This window comes from Orbicella faveolata, unplaced genomic scaffold, assembly GCF_042242905.1.
Source record: "Orbicella faveolata isolate gen_17 unplaced genomic scaffold, um_ofav_v1 contig_2, whole genome shotgun sequence".
Classification (NCBI taxonomy): Eukaryota; Metazoa; Cnidaria; class Anthozoa; order Scleractinia; family Merulinidae; genus Orbicella; species Orbicella faveolata.
In genome coordinates, this window is record NW_028301547.1 from 19,160,638 (window position 1) to 19,184,778 (window position 24,141).

At 40.0% G+C, this 24,141-nt stretch overlaps 2 protein-coding genes and 1 pseudogene across 4 annotated transcripts; 2 read left to right on the plus strand and 1 right to left on the minus strand.

The window, feature by feature from the left end:
• Positions 1 to 543: 543 nt before the first annotated feature.
• Positions 544 to 5,011, plus strand: LOC110058981 (uncharacterized). 2 transcript variants are annotated; one of them, XM_089290178.1, is made up of 4 exons: positions 544 to 1,262; positions 1,942 to 1,998; positions 2,505 to 2,567; positions 4,607 to 5,011. In XM_089290178.1, exons 1-4 carry the CDS (start codon positions 617 to 619, stop codon positions 4,636 to 4,638), a joined length of 798 nt encoding a protein of 265 aa, XP_089146304.1. In that variant the 5' UTR covers positions 544 to 616; the 3' UTR covers positions 4,639 to 5,011. The 2 variants fall into 2 exon arrangements, with proteins under 2 accessions (XP_089146304.1, XP_089146303.1); XM_089290177.1 differs by lacking the exons at positions 2,505 to 2,567; positions 4,607 to 5,011 and having other exon boundaries at positions 1,942 to 2,222.
• A 1,808-nt stretch (positions 5,012 to 6,819) lies between these two features.
• On the plus strand, positions 6,820 to 9,802 carry LOC110058944 (uncharacterized; annotated as a pseudogene). Its single transcript, XR_016207372.1, has 2 exons — positions 6,820 to 7,538; positions 9,194 to 9,802. The product of XR_016207372.1 is annotated as an uncharacterized LOC110058944 (transcript).
• On the minus strand, positions 9,510 to 24,016 carry LOC110058943 (cytosolic endo-beta-N-acetylglucosaminidase-like). The gene is made up of 12 exons (XM_089290120.1): positions 23,374 to 24,016; positions 21,245 to 21,548; positions 19,902 to 20,050; positions 19,193 to 19,361; positions 17,845 to 17,948; positions 17,044 to 17,155; positions 16,204 to 16,409; positions 15,427 to 15,581; positions 14,341 to 14,569; positions 13,622 to 13,698; positions 12,809 to 12,855; positions 9,510 to 10,481 (listed from the first exon to the last, which is right to left on the minus strand). Exons 1-12 carry the CDS (start codon positions 23,949 to 23,951, stop codon positions 10,134 to 10,136), a joined length of 2,478 nt encoding a protein of 825 aa, XP_089146246.1. The 5' UTR covers positions 23,952 to 24,016; the 3' UTR covers positions 9,510 to 10,133.
• Between the last annotated feature and the right edge of the window lie 125 nt (positions 24,017 to 24,141).

Consider the following 24,141-nt stretch of genomic DNA (forward strand, 5'->3'; position numbering starts at 1 on the left):
AATGCCTCTTTACCATTGTACAGGAGCTCTATGATTGACGTGAAGTATCTAACATCGATAGGAGAATAAAGTAATGAATTTATGATGAAAAAACAATTCTCTGTAATTTTTTAATCGCTTCAGTCCTACTTTCTACATGTATACTCTCCTTTCTAATTGTGTTATATTTCTTTAAATGATACTTTAGTGAATTTGGTAGCAAATCAGGATACTGATGGCTTCTCTAAAAATAGTGACACAGGCTACCCATCTCCGCGTGTAGTGACTTACTTACGACCGTTCCACTTCGTTAGCAAAGAATGTTCTTCCTGTGGTTTTCCACCCTGCTTGGGTTGGTTATACTCTCTCAATTTCTTAATAAGTGATAAATCAAAAAAATTAACCTCAAAAGACATGAAGAGGGAATCCTTTCTACGATGGACTTCTCTCAGTTCAAAGCACTTTGACCCATCCTTTGCCTTTTGTTATCTTATTGCTTACGTTGTCAGTTCTTTAATGAGGTCCTTAACGTTTCTGAATAAATTTTAAAAAATGATCCGCATTCCTGTCGAACGTAACCTAACTTTTCGCAGGAGAAACTCGTAGATAATGATACTTACTGGTATAAGTACAAGATATGGGAATATCATTCAGCGGTGCATTGGACGAAAACGAACGTCAAGGCAACGTAAATGTGATTCATGAACTCTATTCTCTGGAGCGGAAAGTCTGCCACAAGCTTGAAGAACAAGCATCGAAACTCTACATAAACGCGCTCCATGACGAATGTTTGCCGATTGTTTGTGCAGTGGACAAGAAACAGAAGATATTGCTGAACGTGGATTCGGTGTCCAGTGACGAGGTTACAACGAAAATAAATGAAATTCTTCACGGAGATTACCTTGAAGAACTCATCAAGTTACTCGCGGAGAAATTGAACAGTACCCTGGGAACCACAACAGCCGGAGAGGAAGAAAGCTTGTATACGCATGTTGTATTCGCCAATAAGAGTGTCCTTCGCATCGATTTGTTTGTTTATCATCGTCGGTTTAGACACACTGAAAAGCTCAGCGAGTATAATAACATTCTGGCCTATTTTGTGCAAGTCGGATTAGTGGAAATCATCAAAGCTCGACCACAGGTTCTGATTTACGAACTTACAAGAGCAACGGACCATGCTAAACTAAACAATGCCTGCGAGAAGCTGGAAACCTTGGCAAAGTGCACAGAACGACTCAACTACATAGTACAGACCAGGGCTAAAGTTCCCAGTCTTCCCACAGGTATAGCCATGCATAGCCATGTATAGCCATGTTTAGCTATGTATTGCCATGTATAAGCATGTATAGTCGTGTATAGCCATGTATTGCCATGTACAGCTATGTATGTTTCTTGTATAGCCATGTACAGCCATGTATAGCTGTGTATAACCATGTATTGCCATGTATTGCCACGTATAGCCATGTACAGCTATGTATTTTCCTTGTATAGCCATGTATAGCCGTGTATAGCTACGTATATTGTCATGTATAGCATGTAATGCCATGTTTTGCATGTTTAGCAATGTAGAGCCGTGTAAAGCCGAGCATAATCATGTATTGTCATGTATATCTATAAAGTTAAAGGAAAATCGAGGACGGACAACCTCTGACCTTAAAATGGGGTTAAAAAATTTAATAAAACGTTTCGGTCAAAGGCCTTCTTCAGTTACTACAACTTTTGAATAAAAACGAAGATTAAATAAGATTAAAGTGCTAGTTATTATGTAATTACAAGTGACAACTATCGAATAAGGTACAAGATTACAAAAAAGAAAAAAAAATGGTGCTAATTAACAGACGGCAAAAAAGCAAAATTGGGGAAGCGAAAAACACTGAATAACCGAAAAAACGCCACTGTGAAAACAATAAACAAATGATGAGACTCGGACAGCATTTTTGTCTTTTTAAACCTGTTCTTTAGCCGAGGATGAGGCTGTAATCCCTGTACAGGCTGGGACCCAAAAAGATTATGGCCAAGGTAATATTTCGCTCCGTCTTCGATCAGTATGCATAGTATTGTTCAACTTCCCTGTGTTACGATCAGATAGACCACGTTTGCCTGTAGACTCGGTGGTTTTGCATTTTTAAATCATAATTTCAGCTGAGGATGCCACAGGGGGCGATTTACAGCCCGCCGCCCAAACGAATGATGGCCAAGGTATTCTCGTTGGTTATGGGTCTTCAATCACTTAATACATGGTATTGTACAAACTCCCTAATTAATCAACTCTCGGAAGTGAGCGCGACCAGTTTTAGGGCTAGGTGTTTGAAAATTTCAGTTGTTCTTAACTTCTGATATTCTGATCTCACCAAGTGCACAATTAAATTCTTATTTCCAGTGTTCGCTGCATGCTATATCGGCAGTAGCTGGATGATACACTGCTGGTATATGTATTAATGTAGCTTGGGAATTGAACAATGTTCTGTAGCATTTGTCTACTGTACTATTAAATATCTCTATATTTTTTCTATCACGTAACTCAGGGAGAAAACGAAAAGCATCGTCAAAGTTGCTGGATGCCTGGAATTCAGGACAACATCTTAAAGGTAGTTACAAGTTAGTCGGTCAGTCAGTCAGTCAGTCAGTAAGACAGTCAGTCAGTAAGACAGTCAGTTAGTCAGTCAGTCAGTTAGTCAGTCAGTCAGTAAGACAGTCAGTCAGTAAGACAGTCAGTTAGTCAGTCAGTCAGTTAGTCAGTCAGTCAGTAAGACAGTCAGTCAGTAAGACAGTCAGTTAGTCAGTCAGTCAGTTAGTCAGTCAGTCAGTAGGACAGTCAGTCAGTCAGTCAGTCAGTTAGTCAGTCAGTCAGTCAGTCAGTCAGTCAATCAGTCAGCCAGCCAGTCAGTCAGTGAGTCAGTCAGTCAGTCAGTAAGACAGTTAGCCGGCCAGTCAGTCAGTCAGTCAGTCAGTCAGTCAGTCAATTATCACGATGATCGCAAAGAAATAAATTATTATTAAATATAAAACAAAGAAGAACCTACCAACACTGGCCTTCTGCTGCATTACAAGAGCCATGTTGTTGATCGCTACAATTACAAACTTTGCTTGATCGTGCCTTCCGCCTTCCATCTCTCTTCCAACTGGTACTACTTTTCCGAGGAATGTGAGCGGCTCAAAATGTTGTTTTCTCGACTGAATACCCACACAGGTTTACCAATTCCACCATCTCGCGCTTTAGTGCAGTCAAAGCTTGTGATCAACCGGTTCCCGAGTTACCAGCTGTTAACAGATCCTGGTCGCGTTGTTCTGCCATTTAAAGACCAGGCTTCAGCCGATATTGTACGAGCAAAACTCAAATATCTGAGCAAGGAAATTACAATTTTCGTCAATTGATTTTGGATATAGTTTTTCTATAGCTGAGTAATTCCCAATGAACATACCGATAAAGCGTTCCCATACAAACTTTGTAATTTAACAAATTCTTTTTTTCTAGCTTGAGAATGGAAGCCATAGATCTGAAATTTAACCAACATCATCCCTACATCATTGACTTTAAAACCGTCTTTTTTGTTTTTGGATTGATTTGTTTATAGCTGAGCAATGAGCAATTTAATTTTGGCAAGAGTCTCTACTGATGCGCAATGGTTAACTGAGGTCTAAATGATTACATCATGTTTCGTGTCACGCTACTGTTGTTAAGATGCAGTATTACCGTCACGCGGTCACCGGTCCAAATCCGTTTCAGAGAGGTGTTTTTTTTCCTTTTTCTTTCTTTTGTTTTATTTTTGCTGAGGATGAACAGTGGTTGTTTACACTGTTTTTCAAAAACTTCACCGTAGTGTTTTGCAATTCCCTCAGAGCGGGGAAGCCAGGTATAAAACAATCGTTTGAAAATTTATATCTGACAAAAGTACATCTGAGAACGAACGTAGATTGGTACTGACTACACCATTATCTGATGGTGCATTACAGCTTTAATTAAAGAGTGAAGTCATCCAAGGAAATCCCTCTCGCTGAAATTTGTGTTTGTCTAGCACGGTATATAATTGTTAACAAGTTACTTTCCAATCAAGGAATCTCTGTTTTAACAAAAATATAATGAGTTGACTAGAAACTTTTTCTATGCAGCCAGTTAGAAGTGGAGTCACTCCAACACCCAGTTGAATGAACTCTTAAACCTACGTACAGACCACCCTAATTAACTAATTAATAATTAATTAATAACTAGTTAATAACCGTCTTGTACGTGACCGTTTTAAAACATTTGTACTTCAAAGCCATATCTGAATATATTACTTCTAGCTAAGGAAGGATCGACAAATGAAAAACAAAAGTCAAACACACGTACACTGAAATCAGTGAGTGTAACTTGTTTTAGCGGTTTCCCGGGTTTCAAACATACGACTTTAAAGTTTGCTTGACCGTAACCAGTGAATTTTCCATACATGGAAAACATGCTTGGTACTCAGGATAATAGCTTGATGTTTCCTTCTGAATGCAGTCAAAAACCTATAAATTCCAAAAAACATCAAATTTATTCTTGTTATCAACTGACAGTGTTACTTTTGGAAATGAATGTTCTTCTTTCACATTTATCACGAGCATCGATATAGGGTAACATTTCATATCTTTTTTTTTTTGTCAGGAAAAAGGATGAGAAGGCAAACCCGGCGATAATTTTTAATATATCAATAAAGTCAATGAATAAAAAGTCTTAATTCGTTATTCAGATTGTGACTCGATTACTCACTTTTCTGTTAGGCGAGTGCATAGCTACTGCACAAGGTTTGTCCTTGGGTAACACTTTCAAAAACGGAAGGGAAATCTTGTGATCAATTTTCAGCAAAATGCTTTTTAATTTATGGTTATCGTTTTCAGACGTTCACTGCAATATCGTTATCTTCACCGAGACCTCTCTTTACAGCCGGTTTTATCGTATATATCTGTGATTCTGTTGTAACAAAAAATAAAAACCGATTAATCACTGCTTCTTAATGTTTGTTAACTGACAAAGCATAAGATTCTATTAAAAAGGTGTACTGTTACAGTTGTCAGGTTGAGTTTTTTTTTTCTAGTTGAGTTTGACGAGTATCGGAGCTTAAAGGAGCTCAGTCACGGTATTTTGAGTTATTTTGGCCACATACAAAATTACCTTTAAATGGTAGGAAACCTGAAAATAACAGTTTAATAAGATAGAAAAAGACCAAAGAGATGATGATAAACCATAAAGGAACAAGGATGGCTGAGGATGGAGAAGATTAACATGGATTACAAACGACGAATTTGAAAAATTGAGGCTAAACTATTCAATATGCGCAAACCGTGACTGAGCCCCTTTAACATATTCACCCTCGTCCAATAATAATCTGCCATGGCCTGGTTTTCCATATCCAATAATTAAGAATTAGTTCAGGATTAGGGTAAACTTTGTTTTCTCTTTTCACTTTTAAGTGAAAGTTTTTTCGGCCGCTTTTTTTCAGGATTGACTTCCTCTAATCTTCAGTTTTGCAGAATACCAGCGTTGAACAACGTTTTGGGTTTAGAGAAGTAAACTCCTTGGTTAACTTTTACACCCGGTTTCAGTGTTACGTGCATATGCGACATCTTTCGATCATCTCTCGACATTCCATCTTTCGACATGCTATGTAAACGGCTGAAAGACCGTTTACCTGTGAAACTGGCAATTTTTCCGGTTATTAGGGGAACAAATGACAAGTATATGATAATTACTGACCTCAAATGAATGAAAAATATTGTGGACCTCCGATTTACGGGGTAATTCAAATGATTTTAGTGTAGTCGATCGGCTCTCAATAGTGACTTCCGGTAGAATTGGGCCGCTACTGCTCAGTTAATATTCGAAAGATTTAAACATTCAAAACAGTCGATTCATCTCTCACAGAATGACTTCTTGATCTGCTAAGCTTAGTTTGATGTCAAATAAATCCATCTTTCATGACTAAAAGTTGAGTTTGACCATAAAGAAGTCCGTTGTGTTTACATTTTGACGTAAGCCAGGTTACATAGCATGTCGAAAGATATTTGCTATGCACGTAACACTGAAAGCGGGTGTAATCTTGGATTAGCGTTAATCGGCTTTGGAACAACCGGGCCCTGAACGGTGTACTCGATCTGGATTGTAGTCCATCAGTTCATTAACAGAGGGGAATGGCTATGAAATCCGACAAAGTTCTTTGTTGTATGTTTTTGTTCGGTGTTTGGCCTTGACCGTGCACAAAACACAATAGTTGTTTACTCCGTACTGGGGAACTTACCAAAAGAAACGTTTTGTTTACGTAATTCATGCATAGTGTATGAGCGCAAAACAAAAGATTGTGCACGGTCGTGGACCTTCCAACATAAATCTTGACATCTTTGTGTGGTCCTTTGATAATTGCCGGGCTCCATAACCAGTCCTCTCTATTAACTATGATCAGTTTCACCAGTCAGAACCACATCCATATAATGCGCAGTGGTCAATATTCATCAACACGGCGCACAGTCCTGTCTACAATATCAGATGCACTCAAGTCCGTTGCGCTTCGTGAGCAAAGAACGTTCTTCCTGTGGTTTTCCACCCTGCTTGGGTTGGTTATACTCTCTCAATTTCTTAATTAGTAAGTGATAAAACTTAAAAATTAACCTGAAAAGATATGACAAAGGAATTCCTTTTTACGATGTACTTCTCTCAGTTCAAAGTACTTTGACCCATCCTTTGCCTTTTGTCATCTCGAAATTATAAACATACGTAAGTCAATGCAGGCTGAACTAAGCTTATTGCTTACGTTGTCAGTTCTTTAATGAGGTCCTTAACGTTTCTGAATAAATTTTTAAAAAATGATCCGCATTCCTGTCGAACGTAACCTAACTTTCCGCAGGAGAAACTCGTAGAAAATAATACTTACTGGTATAAGTACAAGATGGGAATATCATTCAGCGGTGCATTAGGCGAAAACGAACGTCAAGGCAACGTAAATGTGATTCATGAACTCTATTCTCTGGAGCGGAAAGTCTGCCACAAGCTTGAAGAACAAGCATCGAAACTCTACATAAACGCGCTCCATGACGAATCACGTTTTGTCGATTGTTTGTGCAGTGGACAAGAAACAGAAGATATTGCTGAACGTGGATTCGGTGTCCAGTGACGAGGTTACAACGAAAATAAATGAAATTCTTCACGGAGATTACCTTGAAGAACTCATCAAGTTACTCGCGGAGAAACTGAACAGTACCCTGGGAACCACAACAGCCGGTGAGGAAGAAAGCTTGTATACGCATGTTGTATTCGCCAATAAGAGTGTCCTTCGCATCGATTTGTTTGTTTATCATCGTCGGTTTAGACACACTGAAAAGCTCAGCGAGTATAATAACATTCTGGCCTATTTTGTGCAAGTCGGATTAGTGGAAATCATCAAAGCTCGGCCACAGGTTCTGATTTACGAACTTACAAGAGCAACGGACCATGCCGGCTAAACTAAACAATCCCTGCGAGAAGCTGGAAACCTTGGCAAAGTACACAGAACGATTGAACTACAAAGTGCAGCCCAGAGCTAGTAAAGTTCCCAGTCCTCCCACGAGTAAGTGCTTTGTGGTTAACATTTCTTGTTCCCTGGGAGATCCCAACGTAATTCCCTGCCCTTGCTTTGTACTTCAAATTGGAAATACTTTATCGCGTATATAAATTAAACTTCATTTGAGATGGCTGGAGCACTACAGTGGTCAAAAGACCATTTCATTTTGGGTCCATGTTTAATTTTCGCACCTGTTTGTGCTTAAAATCAGTGAATAAACACAACATACCTGTCGTTTCAGTAGTTGGCCGCATGCCACTATAATTGCCGGTGTATTGATTCACTTTTCATGTGTCCATTTCCTTTCGTCACTTTCCTTTCTTTTACTCTTTGCAAACCCCTGAACAATGAAACATTTTTTTCTAACATAATCTGTTGATTACTGGTTGAGTTTCACAGCTCTATGGGTCAAAGACCATTTTATTGAATACGTTGTTAAATATACGTCAAGTTACGTTGACTCGACTGACAAGTACAATCAGGGCAAACTGAATTTACATGGCAGCTGAAGTGGGAATGAAGGGGGTTATACGTGGAAGCTCTTTTCCCACCCCTCTCCAAACTGGACTACAAAGTTTTAACCAGGGATAAAAGTATTTCCCATGGCGTTACATTCCGATAGTAAGCCGCCGCCGCCGGAAATAAGTCTTCCCCCAAACGTCAGGCGTAAAATCCTTTCAGTAGTAACCCTCGCCATGAGTTTATAGCTAAAGCTTGTGAAAATAATTCTTCCAGTTATACGCCACTATTACCCGAGCGTCCTTTTTTGCATTTTATGTCTTTATAGTGTGCTAAGAGCTCTGTAATCGGTGCCTTCAAGGACTGTACGACCTTTTGTGGGTTTGGGGTTTACCATAATGGAGCGTTTTCGAAAGTTTCTGCCAAGTTTTAATTCTCTTGTATGCATTTAAACCAGCCTCTCTAACCTCGTTTGACAGTAAAATTCTGTTGAATAATCAACTTAAGCACGAGGTTAGTAAGGTTGATTTTAATACTTACAAAAGCATTATTTTATAATTGGCATCCACCGTATGAGAAGTGTCTATGTAGTATTATGGTATCAGTGCACTTAAAAATTTTCAGTCGCAGTCATCCCTTCCAAATGTAAACCATACATTTTTTGAAACGCAAAATTCCTTCCAACAATAAGCCCGGCTACTTCCCAATAGGGATCTAGCTGGGGTTTACTGACAAAGTCTGACACTAACACTTCCCATCCAGACCCTCCCTTCCGTTAACCCCGACAATAAGCCCTCTTGAAAATCAATCTACTAAAACCCTTTTGCACCGAGTTAGCCGAAGTTCTGTTATCGAAATGATATATAATCAGAAGCTTATCAGGCGATAAGCTTCAGATATAATCTATAGAGCGGTTTTCTATCGAGTGTTGTAAAATCAGAACCAAAGTAATCAACCCGGCCAATCACAAAGGACACAGACAATCTAATGAACCATTCAAAACCCGAATTAAATGCATGCCAGACATGTGGTTGGTGCTAAGCGCGGGAAAACGTGTACAAGCGAGTTCCGACTGGGTTTGGTTTTACTTGATTGGATGAAAAAATGGCGTGAGTCTTTTTAGCCAATCATGTAACTTAGTAAAGCAAACCAATCTGGGTAAAACCGCTCTACACTAAGACCCTGATTTCATTGTATTTCAGGCAACAACTGCAGAATCAGGGAGGCTGAAAGTGAGGAAAGGCACTCCAGCTTCCTGGACAAGTTAACCTGGGGATCATTTGCCAAACTCATGGCCTTAACAATCACGTTTGCAATCTGCTCTGCACTAACCGTGCACAAGTGTAATGTAGACTATCGTTGGAGCAGTTTAGCAAATCTGTTTTTCAGCATCAGAGATCTCAGTAAGAGACAGATGCCGGGATTGTACCTTTTATATTTTTGTCGACGGTAAAGTGTCATTACGCGTGACAAGTGTGTTCGTGTTCAACTGAGGTACGTTATGGCTGAAACCGCATGTGAACCGTGGAATATAGTTTAATTAAGTTTTTAATACTAAGCAATGCCTTAATAGTCTGGGAAATTGCAAAACAAGCGATAAAATCGAAGTTAGAATTGCATATACATTCTACATGCTGGTCACTATTTTCAGTGAATTTAGAAGGAATTTCCATTCCGTACAGTAGTAGTGATAACTTTCAGTTAGCCGAAAGAAGACTGTTTCTAGTGTACATAGAAAGCAACTCTACCTGAGACTGACAACTACCTCAGTTACAATACCAAGGGGGACATATATTAACCTTTCAAAATTACCTATTAATATTGTTTTCATTACTTATAAACGTATACATATAATTCTTTCCACTGTACTTTGTATGTTCTAGTGGAACGCTAAAGCGAAAGTACCTGCAAACCCAATTATCATAGTAGTTAACCAGTCCGAACACCAAGTGAAACGGGCAAGAGACGAATGCGCCACGGGTAAAGGTGCTTAAGCTAAGCAACGACGACATTTAAGCTTGAAAACTGATTGGCTGAGAAAACCAATTTTTGCTCAGATTGGTTAGAACACGTACATCAAATGACTTTCTTGAGCCAAATGTCAAGGTACTATTAGATTCCACAGTCTTCATGGATTCGGCTTTACCATTTTAATTTGAAACGACTACACTCGCCAACAGGCTTCTTCAAGCCAGATCGAGTCACAATCTGAATAACGAATTCCACAGAGGAGCAACCTTTCGAAACGGGCATTTGACAAACTCTGTACGCCTCCACAAAAGCCCGGCCTAAAAATACATTGGAGTCATCTGTCAGTCTAAAGATATTGTAGTGCGCAGGCTCGTCAAACTGCCCATCGCTGATTGGACAGTGCCACATGAGAGTGAGGCTCAAGAGGTGTTTCTCGTCTGTGGACTTCCACTGAATATCCAGACACCTTATGTTTCGTACCACGGCTAGCGGTTGCTTGAAAACTTGTGGATCAAGAATCTAGAGAAAAGTAAAATAAAGGAGACTAAGATCTAGGGCAAACGTCGAATCTTAGTCGAATTTAATTCGTCGAACCTATTAGTTTTGAAATAGGCGCATGAATGGTGCGACGTTTGCTGCAATTAAATTCGACAAAAAATTAATTGGTTCGACTCTAGCATAGGTTCGACTTGCCAAGTCGGATAATGCGGCAGTGGTTCGGCGTTTCAGCAAACGCCGCTCTAAACACGCGCTGGACTCAATTCATAAATCATGCAAATTACTAAATAATTGATTCAAATGTTAGGACTGGGCAAACGTCACAAAAATACATACTCCTCCATCTGCCAAACGCTATTCCCCCCCCCCCCCCGCGCCCCCCTGACGAGCGTGCGCTGTACAAAGACAATTTCGCGACCGGGAATGTATTCTCGCCCCCAGAGTCCGCGCTCCTTTGGTGCTGACCAAAAGGAGCGCGGCCTCTGGGGACGAGAATGAAGGAAGAGAATGCCGAAAGTCATTGCTGACATCGCACAGCGTGATGGAAATGTGTTGTTCCTGTTTCATTAACACTAAATATAAATACTTGAGATGTGCCTACTTGCAATAACTGCTCAGTGTTTGAAGTAAACGAGGACGTTTGAGGGATAAACAGCCGGTAAAAGCGTTGCATACTGCGAGGCTTGTGACAGGGACCTAAAGGGAGCCGCGCCGGGTCTACCGTTGTCTGAAGAGAAGAGTATCGGCATTTCGCTAGCAAGTCCTAGCAGTAACTAGTCGCGCATCGAGTGAGTAACACGGGAACATGTGCTTATTCCCGTGTTTTAATGAAGTGCAACTTGTGAAATAGGATCGACGCAGGTTCGACGTTTGCTACCACGCTGGAATTAAGTCGACTCTTTGTCGCACCTATTTCTGATTTATTCGACGCGACTCGGATTCGACGTTTTCCCCAGGCCTAAGGCAGCGTCCACACTACTCCGAAGTAGTTTTAAAACGCAGCTTTATTTCTATGGTTAGGCCTACCGTTTACACTAATCCATCACGAAAAGGGAGCTTTTCGAAAACGCTCTTCAAACCGGAGCTATTTAAAAACGACGGCTTTTCGTTTCAGTTCGGGTGAACAGTAAAATTTTGAAAAAAGAGCTTTTCGAAAACAATGGCGTCACGATAATCACGTGATTTCCCTGGCCGAGTTTTCCTCAAACACAAATCCAAAATGAGCGGTGATTGTTGGGTTTACAAATTCCTCTGGGGTAGTGTGGGCGGAAAACACTTGATGCGCTTTCAGTGGAACCTCCATTTACAATTTTCTTTCACTATTTGATGACAAGACGAGACCAGGCACGTTTGTAAAGAAACGTTTCATACACTCTCTACCTTTTTGACTCTCAACAGGATAAAATAATCTTTCTGCCATATGAAGATCAGAAAACTGCCATAACAATTGTCAATACTCGCCAGTGAAGCTGTTCTTTACGTCTAGAGGAGTTTGTAAGATCAGCTGGATGAAGAAGGAAACTGGACTTGCCATACGGAATATCAGTGAAAACATCTTGTACTTCGATAACTTTAGCCAGACTTTCAGATCTCCGCCATTATTTTCGAGTAACTTTACTATTCGACAGTTTGAAAAAGCAGAATGCCGATGTTTAAGATACAGTGAAAATCCGCGTATAAGAGCCTGTTAGGCTAAAATTTTCCAATTAAGCACCCTTTTCTGTATGTCCCGATATGCATTTCACACGAAAGACCTTCCACGGGTGGAATACACCTTGTAACGAGTGCCAGTGTGGCCGTGGATATCAGCCAAAATAGAGAGAGATTTAATCGAAAATAAAACATATGGAAAACTATATTTACGAACGTTCAAAGGCATCAAGCAAATGGCAACTATTGTGGGGAGATAAAGGAAAATTATGAGGAAATAAAGTACATAGTATGTAGTATGTACTATACTTACAGTAAGGACACTCGAATCGTGAACACTTGACTATTTTTTTTGGAACATTTTTTTAGTGACTAAAGAATGAGGGTTCTTCGTACTAACAATAACGTTTAGCGTTTTAACACAGTAAAAACGACTATCTTTAACAGTATATGAAGAGCCTTCATTCGACAGCCGCCAAGAAAAAAGCGTACCAAAGTGTCAAGTGTTCATAGTTCAAGTGCCTTTACTGTAAAAGGAAACGGGAAGATATAAAAAGCGGGAGAATTTGACGGATTACTCCTTGCGAACTAAACATTTTCGGGTCAGTATTGCTCAACTTTGTGCGTATTCATTTATTTTGCCGGACAGTTACACGAAGATTATTAAATGAGGAAACAAGGTATAATGAAACAGTCACCTTAATTTCTCCTAGGTGAAGTTTGAATGATCCTGTAGATTTCGCATCTAAAATAAATGACATTAACGATATTAAAGATTGTTTCAGTGTCACCATTTAGCTAGGGCAGTTTTCACTTCAGTGTCTAAAGTAATTTGCATTTTGCTTTGGTTCTGCATCACACCGCTTAGTTTTAGGTCTAAAACTCACGTTACTTTCTCAGCCAATCAGAAGTAAAGCCAAAACCGTTTTCCCGGGCTTTGCGCCCGCTACAAGTGTTTGCTTCGAATTTTGATTGTTCGCTGGATGGTCTGTGTTTTCTGTGATTGGTGAAAGTGATAATTTTGGTTTTGGTTTTACTACACAATTGAAAATCGCCCTTACGTAATACCAGAGGAGGACGAGAACGAAGCAATTTGTTGTTGTTTACGTAAAAACCGCAGCGCCCTTCTTAGGTAAGTGGCAAATTCAACTAATAGGCCAGTGTGTTAAGGGCAGTGTGTTAAGGGCAAGGTAGGCCGGAGCTTATCCTGGTTTCTGTAGCATGAAGCGATTAGGAGTATTTCTACTCCCCCCTGGATGGGATGCTAGTCCATCACTGGGTTAACCCCCAGCATTAAGCTCGCCGGTACCCATTTATACACCTGGGTGGAGAGAGGCACTGTGAGAGAAAAGCGTCTTACCCAACAACATAATGTAATGTCCCCGGCCAGGGCTCGAACCCGGACCACTCGATCTCGAGAGGACCGCGCCTCCCGTCAGTGTATGAATAATTTAAACTGAAGTGCATGAAACAAAACTTATTTTACAAGCGCATCAAACTCTATAACTTACCAGGAGAAACAGAACAAACAAGCCGGACCTCCTGCACCCTGCAGCCAATCAAATGCTTCCCAGCAACCAGATAATATCTGAGGAAACAAATTATGAAATGAAAATCATATTATGTGCCTAGTGCACAATGAAGGTGAAGAAGACGATGATAATGTTAACTGCACTCTGACTGTGGTTACGGTTTGAGTGTTTTTTCATGTGGTTACAATGGTAAACAGGGACATCTTCTATCCACGCAACTCCTGTAAACGAGGTACGTCACAATTTAGGTAGGTCAAAAGACCAAACCGCCAAGGCAACACCCAAAGAGAAAACACCCGATTTTCCTAAACCGCCTTCAAAAAAGCCCACTTCTTTCGAACTCACTCAGAAATATTTAACGGATCAAACAATGCCGACGAAAAAAACCCTCAAAAGTAACTTTGGAAGTGTCTTCAGAAATTCTCGTCTACGGAGAGGTTGTGGTAAAACGTAATGGCCCTTATGACATCACACAGGAAATAGTACACTTATTAACACCCTCCCATGCAGCCTCTCACAGCGAGCGCGGATCATGTTACTTAGCAACCAAACTGACCAAACTGACCAAACTGAACTAACCCCGAGGACTCGGCTATTCTTAAAGAAGGATTTCAAAACAAACGCCCGCCGTTTCTACGATCGTCTGGTGTCAATTCCTTGCTAGGAACACAAAATTTGATGCTAGTAACAATACATGCCGTGTACACCACAAAGAAGCCTCCTCTTCTTTCTCCTTGCCCTTCACTCTCAATCCGTGAGCCTGCTGTATTGAGTCGTGGAAAGCACCGGTCAGAGGTTCAAACAATTCGTAGTACTCTTGACCAATAGGAGACATGAACGCTGATGACGTCAACGTCCGGGACTTCGGAACGCCATAACGACGAATCAACTTTTCATTTAGCTCGGCATCCTCTTTGTTACTAGCAGCTAGAATGTAAACATACGACATAATGAGAGAAAACAGTAAGGCATTAAATTTGTCTTGTATAGATACCTTAAAAGCTCCACTGAGTTCCTTTACCCATCTTTTTGCTCTTACTTTGCTTTTTTAAAAATGTCTTGCTGCAACATAATTCCTTGAACAAATCATAGCTAATGGGGAATTTTTCGCACTGCATTTCTTACAGTTTGATCAAGCCTGACGCTCGGTGACAGAGTTCCCTCAAGGAGCCAATTCACGACATAAATTAAGTCATTTTAGCAACGTTCAAAATTATACCTCCAAATCAGAATAACAACAATCGAGGTATTTAGCTGCATTTTCAACTTGAAGTTGATAAAGGTAAATTAACCGCTTTCGATCGTTAGCCCTTTGTCAGAGCAAGGTGTAGTAGTTTACTAAGAGTTTACTAAGCTAGAAGAAGAACACAACTGAGGTGATAATAAACAAAACAGGAAATGTATGGTTAAAATTGGCAGAGATTAAGACGGATTACGATTGGTCTAGTTCCCTATAGATGTGCCATTGATATCAAAGCTCCTAGAGCTTATACAGTCCCCCAGGGGTACTCCCTTATTTGGGCTATACAGGTATGTGCGGCCCCAAAGGATATGGTATTTTAGCCGTTTAGGTCAGAAATAGGGTATCGATTTCGGCCATTTTGGTATGGTTTGTGCACTCTGGTCTTGAATTGGATTGAAATAGGATAAGGGTTTCAAGAAACTCGCCGGACACCCCACCCAATTTTTCTGTAAGTACCTCCTTCTCCCCCCACCTCCCAGGATGCAGTCCCACACTTACTTAACAAACTAGTGTACAGAGGAGGGGCACAAGTTCATAATACCTTGATCACGTGGGTTAGCTGGACAAAGCAACAGGTACGTTGGCTTGGTGTTGGTGTGAAGTTGTAAAGCCACGTCCATGCAGTCTTTCGGACACAACTTGAATGTGAATGACACCAGAACAGGATCTGTTATCAGGAAATCTGTTTTGAACAGCCTGGAAAAATATTAAGGAACAAACGAACAGTTACATTAACTGTCGAAAGAAATTCTAACCTGCAGCGACTGCTTCAGTGTCAACTTTGCTTAGTCCTGTGATTGGTAGCCTGCAGTCCAGGTGTTTTTGTAGGGAGAACGTTCAATGATCAGAATTTTGATTCTGTTATAACTGTACATGTATTTGACCTTGCAGTTGCAAAATGTCCACGGTTAAGATAATACAACGTCATTCAGCCTCACTACTACTCCCCAGGTTGCTTTTTCTCTCACTATCGCTGAGCCTCCACTGTTTTCTGTGGAGTTCGCCAAGTCAAATCACAAATGCGTCTAATATGCGTCCTCACACTTTAAACTCGACTTAGCCACTTAAGCTAGGAGACTAACAAGTTCCAGGTCCTCGAGTATAAACAGAGTATGCATGTGTGTAAGCTACCTAACTGGTCCAAAAGTCTTCATATGTAAGCTAGTTCATGTTACCAATTAAAGCAAAACTTTTTTTCAGCTAAACAAGTACACAATCATAACCAATCACAAATTAAGTCGTCCATGAATAATCCTTGTTTCACACCCATCTTGAGTGCGAAGAGATGGTTAACAACAACAACAATTAATTTCTTTACCTCACCACACCCCTTGACATCTCTTGTGAGGGGCTGACACGGCCAGTAATCAGCTGGCAGCCGCCGCCGTTATAGGCATCTTCCACGGTGAACTCCACAGCGCTGATAATCAAGCCTCCCTTGGTGCCCAGATTAAAGAATGTGTTGTTGAATGTGGGCTGATACTGTTGGGCACTGAGATTTGTCCAGGGATGGCACAGTACAACCTTGTGAACAATGAAGGAGGAAGTGAGATGATGTAGAAAGGGATGGGAGAGTACAATCTTGAGAACAATGAAGGAGGAAGTGAGATGATGTAGAAAGGGATGGGAGAGTACAACCTTGTGAACAATGAAGGAGGAAGTGAGATGATGTAGAAAGGGATGGGAGAGTACAATCTTGTGAACAATGAAGGAGGAAGTGAGATGATGTAGAAAGGGATGGGAGAGTACAACCTTGTGAACAATGAAGGAGGAAGTGAGATGATGTAGAAAGGGATGGGAGAGTACAATCTTGTGAACAATGAAGGAGGAAGTGAGATGATGTAGAAAGTAAACTTAAAGGATTAAACTCAAAACCTGCCCAGTGATAACAACAAGATTGCCCTGTTCATGAATATCATCTTTACAGTTTCAGTCATAAATAATCTATTGCTTGAGCTGAAAGTCCACTACTAGTGCAACCACTGGATCTGTTCAATCTTCAACTGTAATTTTCAAAATGAAATTTGAGAGTTGTTATCCATAAACTAGATTTCTTTTGGGAGGAAATAAGGCAAGAAAACACTGTAAATTAAGTTCTTCAATTGTCAAACATGAAGTAAAGTGGACACATTTAACCAAAAGAATGTAAACCAATCACCTCTCCGTCAATACTGGCTGTCTTTCCATTACCACGACATGTTGACGTCACAAATGGTATTTTCTTGACTCCAGTGTGCACAGTACAATAGGGAGCCAGAAGGTTCCAAAACCTGTCAGGCAAGGATAAATAAACAACAACAGGACTATAAACCAACCTTATTACTCAGAATGTAGCTAAGTCATGGCTACTGGCTAATTTAATTGGCTGAAAGAGAGCTTTCACCAGTTAAAATTATACTTAGAAAACAAATACTAGGGTCACTAGAAGAACACAAGCTAAGAATGTCAGTGGAGTTTGGTAATGAGCCCACTCATGGAAGGGGGTTGGTGAGTAGGAGCAACCTGGTAGTAAAGCAGGTAGGAACTCTGTGGGAGGTAGGAAAGAAGAGAGAGAGAGTTGAGATTCCCAAGGCATTGGGAATTGGGGGAAATAAGAAAAGATTTCTGCAACATTGCATAAAATTTCCCGACAGGAAAGACACACTCAGGTGGAAACCACTCAGGAATGGGAAACAACTGAGGGTAAAAGATGCAGGAAGCAGGGAATTCAGCATTTTTTAAAACAAAAAAAATTAATTAATAACCTAAGTATTCATTTTCATAGATTTGCTGAGTATGCTCAAGTGGCACAGTCTGTGATGTCGCTCTAAAGATACTGACTAAAAAACCATGGCTGTCAACCGTTTTGAAAGCAATTACAGCATTTTTGTGGAATGTTAGTATACTGTATTCCCTGAGTTGTCAATTCATGAGTGATTTTAACGTGAAAACAAACTTGGTGGAAAATTAGTAGTCTTACTTGTCTTGATTTGCAATGAAATGTTCAGTCCCTTGAGTTTCCATGACCCACCCTGGAGCAAACAGTGCTGCAGATAATTTCTCTTCTCTTATCACTTTAAAAGCCTGCAAGGAACAAACAGTGTGCTTTACTGAATCTTCCATAGGGAAAAAGATGGTGGCTGTACATTTTACTACAACACCATGTGAACCTTAGCCCATAAAGTACAAGGAAAACCATATTTTGGCAATATTTGTCCCTGCGCTAATGACATAGTGCATGCTTGGTTTGAAGAGGTTAGAACTCTTCTGTATGCCTTTATGAGCGTTTCTGTTTTATGCACTAAGAAGTATGGGTAAATGTACCATTGGCCGTCTTTTTTCCTATGGAGGATAACAAAATGTCACTCAGAGAGATTGGTACAACTCTCCCAACAGACAGGAAATAATTTACTGCCTTGGGCGCAACTACATGCAGCTTGCGAGTTTAATCTCTTCGACAAATATTCTGCACTTCAACTGTAACTTTGATGCTAAACAGTCAAAAACATTTAATAACTGCCCATCAGTGAGCATGTGACAGAAACACCTCACAAACTCTTTAAAACCTAATTTGAAACAGTTTATTTCAGAAACTTAAAACTACAAAAGATTTAATACTAACAGACTTGACAAGGACTTAGCAGTTTTCAAGAGGTTGATACATTTGATATGTTCAAGATGTGGCAGCCTAAACATTCAAAACATGTTGGAGTCCAGATTTCAAGAGCAGTTTGGGATCAAGCCCAGGAGGAAGTCATCTTAAATTGTGTTCTTGAACAAGGCAATCCTCTCTCAAACTTCTTCTCTCCCTCAAAAGTAATGTGATAGGAGGGTGATCCAAGGGTAACATGATAAAAATGTTTGGGAGCCTACTTTTGACTGGCATCTCATCCCGAGATTAGCAAATATCCTTGTAATTGCTTTGCATTAAGCAAAACCCAGTGTAAAGCCCCTAACTTTGGTTTTTATATTATGTTTATTAATTTTATAATGAGAAATTACAGAAATATATACTATGTCACCAAAAACATATAACAATGCAAAATGCACCTTGGCCAAGAATGCAACACAAGGACAAATGGCTCAGCTCAAAAGCTTCAATGATTAATTGACCTTAAGTGCAACACGTAAAAATAATCTAGGCCACCATACATGGAACTCTCAAAGTACATGTACCCAACTATTTTCTTTGAGTCACTGCAACCAAACTGAGGGGAAAATATTCACCTCTCATCTGCCAATGGTCCACAGCTACATTGCTAGCGATACAAAGCAGTTCAACCAGGTAGTAAAATGATTTATCTGTGTAGAGAGAATGCCTTACTTACCGCTTTAGAGTTGTACCCTCCTCCTCCAAAGCAACCACGCCCAAAAACATCCACCCCCACATAGACATCAGTAAGGCGGTCTCGTCCAGCGGCACCTGCAGATCGCATCAAGTGTGCCTCAGACCATAAGTAGTTCAAAAATATACCATCGCATGCATCAAAAAATACTCTGTTGACAAATATAAATAAAACAGTTAAGATATTATTTTATAAAATGCTTTTCTAAACTATAACAACAAATCCATTTGTGGACCCTGCCCATCTCTCCTATAAACACTGTTTAGGTACCATAAACACTGTTTATGTCAAGTATTTATAACTACCTGATTATCACAAACCAAGATGAAAATTAAAGAGCTTATGTATGAAAAATCATAGCCTCTGTTTCTATTTTGACTACCTAACTGGATCAAAATGTAACCTAAGATCCATTGCCAGGGAAAGCAGATATCTTCAGGCCCATTATCCATAACTCCTGACAGCAAATACAAGAAATCCAAGATTTCAGCCAAAAAGTTGCCTTGTCCTTCTTTTCTTTTCTTTACAGTAGTCAAGAGGTCCAAAGTTTGCATGTTACACTGTAGTGATGTGATCATAGACTAGCTTTGAGCCACATGTAATATTACTTGTAATCATGTATAGAAATTTCCCATTTCGAACAAATTATAACTGTTACTGTTATTTTAATTATGAGAGAGAGAAATGTTACCGGTTTTGTGCATTAAGTTCATTTTGCCAGGCAAGGTCTCCTTTGTAAGTGATGCTGTCATACCAGATAACAAGGGAGTTAGGAATACGCCGGTGAATCTCTGTTGTCAATCTCTTCACAAATTCCTCTAGATTGTTGACTTGAACAGGCTGCAAGAAAATCATTATAAGGAATTTACCGAACAAAAGTATTGACGACAAACAGGAAAGACAAAGAACCTACATGCTGCATGTTACCAATGGTTAGAGTCCCGGTTTACAAGCTAATAATGATTTCCACAAAATATTTCAACTCAACAATGCCACATCTCAAGAAGCTTTCAACTGATTCCAGAAAGAAGCATAGGTTTGTGAATGAATTTAGTTTTGAAAAAGGTTTAATAAAACCAAACTGTAAACTTATACAGATATTAAGGGTACATTAAACAAAATGTTTTTTGGAGGCCTTTTGTTGTAATTTAAAAATTGAATAGTCAAAATTGTACTTTTTTGATATTCTTGTTAATTTGATCATTGATTCAAGGTTTTGGCCACCTTATGTTACTGCTGCTTATGTTGCTGCTTATTAATGGGGAGCAGTAAAGAGTTAGTTATATAAACTAATGTGGTATGCGACTGCTGGTGCTTAAACGTTAATCTGGTTTCATTAGTGTGAAGTGACAAGTAGTATTGGTAATCCCCAATGACTCAGGGCCAATGAGCACCATGACCTGCGACAAATGTCTCTGGCCAGGACTTGAACCCAGACTGCTCAATCCAGAGTCATGTGCACTAACCATGAGGCCACTGTACTACTCACTGACAATACTATTACATACAATACATAATACAGTTAAGTACCTTCAAGCCACATTTTTGTAAGCGAAGTTATGACCCTAATAATTATAATTTAATTTATGAGCATAAGCAGGTCACTGGATTACTATAGGAATCATATTTTACTAGGACTGCTAAACTGTGGAACTCATTGCCATCCAATACTAAATCAATTACTGGTAATTCATTCAACGCCTTTAAGACTAATTTACAATATTTATTTATTAAAGCGAGGAACTCATAGTCCTCCAGCCTAGACACTAATAAGGTTTGGTACTTCTACAATACTTAACACATTTATCACATTTTTATTTGCTTGTATTTATTTTTTTCTGTACACATATACTAAGTGTATGTTGAGTGTAGTAAGGGATTAGATCGCAATTGGGATGGTCGTTCTGTTTCTTTCCTCTGTCACATCCAATAATATTTTCAGTTTCTATTTGAAGTTAGTTGTTTGTCTATTTGTATTTATTTGTACTTGTATTTTGGTGACAAACTCATTAAACTAAAATAAAGTACATGTACCTGAATAGGATTCTCTATGTTCAAAAGCCAACCATCAAATCTGTAATACTCAGCTATGTCTACCAGTTGATTAACCATAGTCTCCAATGACGCTTCATCTTCTAAAAACTTACTGCACCTTGCAGCTCCATCATCTGATTCTGTAATGAGAGTTCCCAACACTGGAACACCATGGGTGTGAGCAGAATTGGTCCAACAAGGGGGAGGTATGGTTACAAAATAATGACTGAAGTAAACAAATATGTCAATGAGCTGCCAGTGGTATATCACATAACAGTCGCATGAGCTGACGCCTTGAACAAACCTACAAGAAATAACAATTATCGTAAGCAAGATTGCCACAGCGTATGCAAGATTGTCACAGATATTGCTTTTCAAAATTCCGACTTTTCCCCCATAAAAATAAAATTTTCCTGACTGATTTTTGACAGTTAATAATATCCAGTAGTGTTTTATGATAGTCATCTATCGACGCTGTTGAGGCTGAGTTGCAAAAATTTAAACTTGCTGATTTCATTTTTCTATAGTTTTGAGTGGCAATTCCTGGTTTCCTTTTGGTCTAGATAAAATCTTCAACCAACTGGTCAGTTTCGTGAAAATATAAACTGTCTGATATTTTAGCCACTTCTCATGTCCCATAACAGCCATCCTGTCTACCAATTCATAAGACTTATAGTTAGTAACAAATTTTCCTCGGGTTCATGGAGGGAAAACAACATTAAGATTTATAGTGACCCCAAAATTAAGGTGTCATCCAGCCTTTGGCAACGCTGATAAGAAGAACTTTAGACATCATTCAGGCAGTGAAAAGCTCTGGGGGAGGGGGGGTACTTTAGGAATTTCTGGGTGGGGATGTGCCACAGGGACCCTCAAACCCTTAGTCTATACCAGAGCTAGTTCAGCTGAATTTTGCTACCCCATACTAGAGTAACCAGTGTTAAAACCACCGATTTCCGTCTGAATCCTGATTTTTGACAGTTAATAATATCCAGTAGTGTTTTATGATAGTCATCTATCGACGCTGTCGAGGCTGAGTTGCAAAAATTTAAACTTGCCGATTTTATTTTTCATATTTTTGAATGGCAATTCCTGGTTTCCTTTTGGTCTGGATAAAATCTTCAACTGACTGGTCAGTTTTGTGAAAAATGATACCCTATTCTAGACCCAAATGTTCTGATTTATATACCCTATGCTAGAGTAACCTGCACGAAAACCATACCCTTCACAGTGGCACATACCTTTTCAGCCCAAATATGGCAGTACCCTCCCCCCTCCCCTCCCCCCCCCCCCTGGGTAAAAAGGCTACCAGTTCTTGGTAACTGTCAAGTTTTCCCAAAAGGGGTCTAACCTATAACTTCTGCAAAACATCAGCACACATACTGGAAGGTTCTGACAACAAAGTTGAATAATGGAATTCCCTTGAAGTACTTGGGGTGTATGAAAAAATTGAAATTTCCAGATGGGAGGGGGGGTATATCTTGTGGGTCAATTTGGGAAATTCCAGAGGGGAGGGGGTCATATGAAAATCCCTTCCGTGTCGAGTATGAATATTTTCTGGAACTACACATTGGGGCAGGTATGCTACCATTTGGGGGGGGGGGGGGGGGGGAGGTTGACTCCCCTATAAAAAGGACAGGGATGCTCATCATTTTGAAAAGAACCCCTTGGAGGTGTGTGCCTAGATCCCGTTTCTTGGGTTTGGCTTGAAATTGTTTTCACCCCTAAGTGGTACCAATTCTAAAAACAAGACATTAACATCACTGACAATCATCATTTTTAATTTTCCACTCTTTGCGCTAGCCAGCGCTATAGGGATGAGTGGATGAGTGATAATTTTCAATAGTGATAAAGATGATTGCTTTTAATACCTTCTATTTGTAAAGCTGATTGTCAAGTTTCTCCTGAAATATTTTTTCGGCTCAATACCCTAAAAGGTACTGCAGAAGCTCCCGCTGTGGACGTATCGAGGCTGAACTCCCTAAGAGGTACCAAAAGGTACGATCGGCCCCCCTCTCCATTTTATATGGAGGTCTCCCCCCTCAGATTTATGCCACCATGTTATCAGGGAAAACATAGAAATTGCTCAAAGTCCAAGGATCAATGATCATTTAACAACGGCCTGTACAGACCTGTCCTCGATATATCCTCCCTTCATGTCATGACACACCAGAGTCCGTGGTCTTTTCTCTATCGTCCTGTTTTGCTCTGTCAGAGGAACTGTAGCCACGTTAAAAAAGTCGAAGCCTTGTCTCCACGACAATAGTTCTTCTAATGTCTTAAGAGGTTGACTAACTGGTGCGCCTGTCTCAGGATCAAAACCGCTATTTTCAACTTGAGAAGTACCATTCATTTTACTTGGTCCCTCAAAGAATTTGGTATACTGCACAGAGGGTTCAAAAGCGCCAGTGTCAACAGATTTTTCGGAGTCTCTTTCCTCTTTACTCGTTTCTTCTTCCAAAGCATTCCCATGTTTCATACTAGGATCGGTACTCGCGGCCGCTGCTCCCAGGTCAGCAGAGTTTGAGCCAACTTCCTCGTTGCCAGTAAAATACTTTAGACGAGCTTTGTTTACGTCCTCGGACGCTTGGCTAGTTGCAATTCTCTGTTGGTTAGAATTTCTGGGTTGTAAATACTTCCACAGTACATATATTCCAAATAACACGGCTAAAGCTGTCCAAAACAGAATCAGCAAGGTATCGTCCGCCATCTTTATTTGATTAGATTCCAGGGCCTACAAGTGCCACGTCTCTAGGACCCAACTCGTTGGATTGAACGCGGCAATCTTATGAGGTGAAAGTCCGCCCGATTCGGGACGCACACCGAGGCGGCAGAAGAATCTTATATTTGATCGTAATTCCAGTCGAATTCACCGCCCAGATGCAGTGCAAATCAATGTT

Bases quoted from the DNA above. Each gene is read 5' to 3' on its own strand.
- LOC110058981 (XM_089290177.1), top strand. From the start codon at position 617: ATGGGAATATCATTCAGCGGTGCATTGGACGAAAACGAACGTCAAGGC. The intron at 1,263-1,941 runs GTATAGCCATGC...CCTGTTCTTTAG, and splicing joins AGTTCCCAGTCTTCCCACAG to CCGAGGATGAGGCTGTAATC.
- LOC110058943 (XM_089290120.1), bottom strand. From the start codon at position 23,951: ATGGCGGACGATACCTTGCTGATTCTGTTTTGGACAGCTTTAGCCGTG. The intron at 21,549-23,373 runs GTCTGTACAGGC...TATTTCTTGTAG, and splicing joins GGAGGATATATCGAGGACAG to GTTTGTTCAAGGCGTCAGCT. The intron at 14,570-15,426 runs GTATTATGAACT...TTTACATTCTAG, and splicing joins AGCTAACCCACGTGATCAAG to CTGCTAGTAACAAAGAGGAT.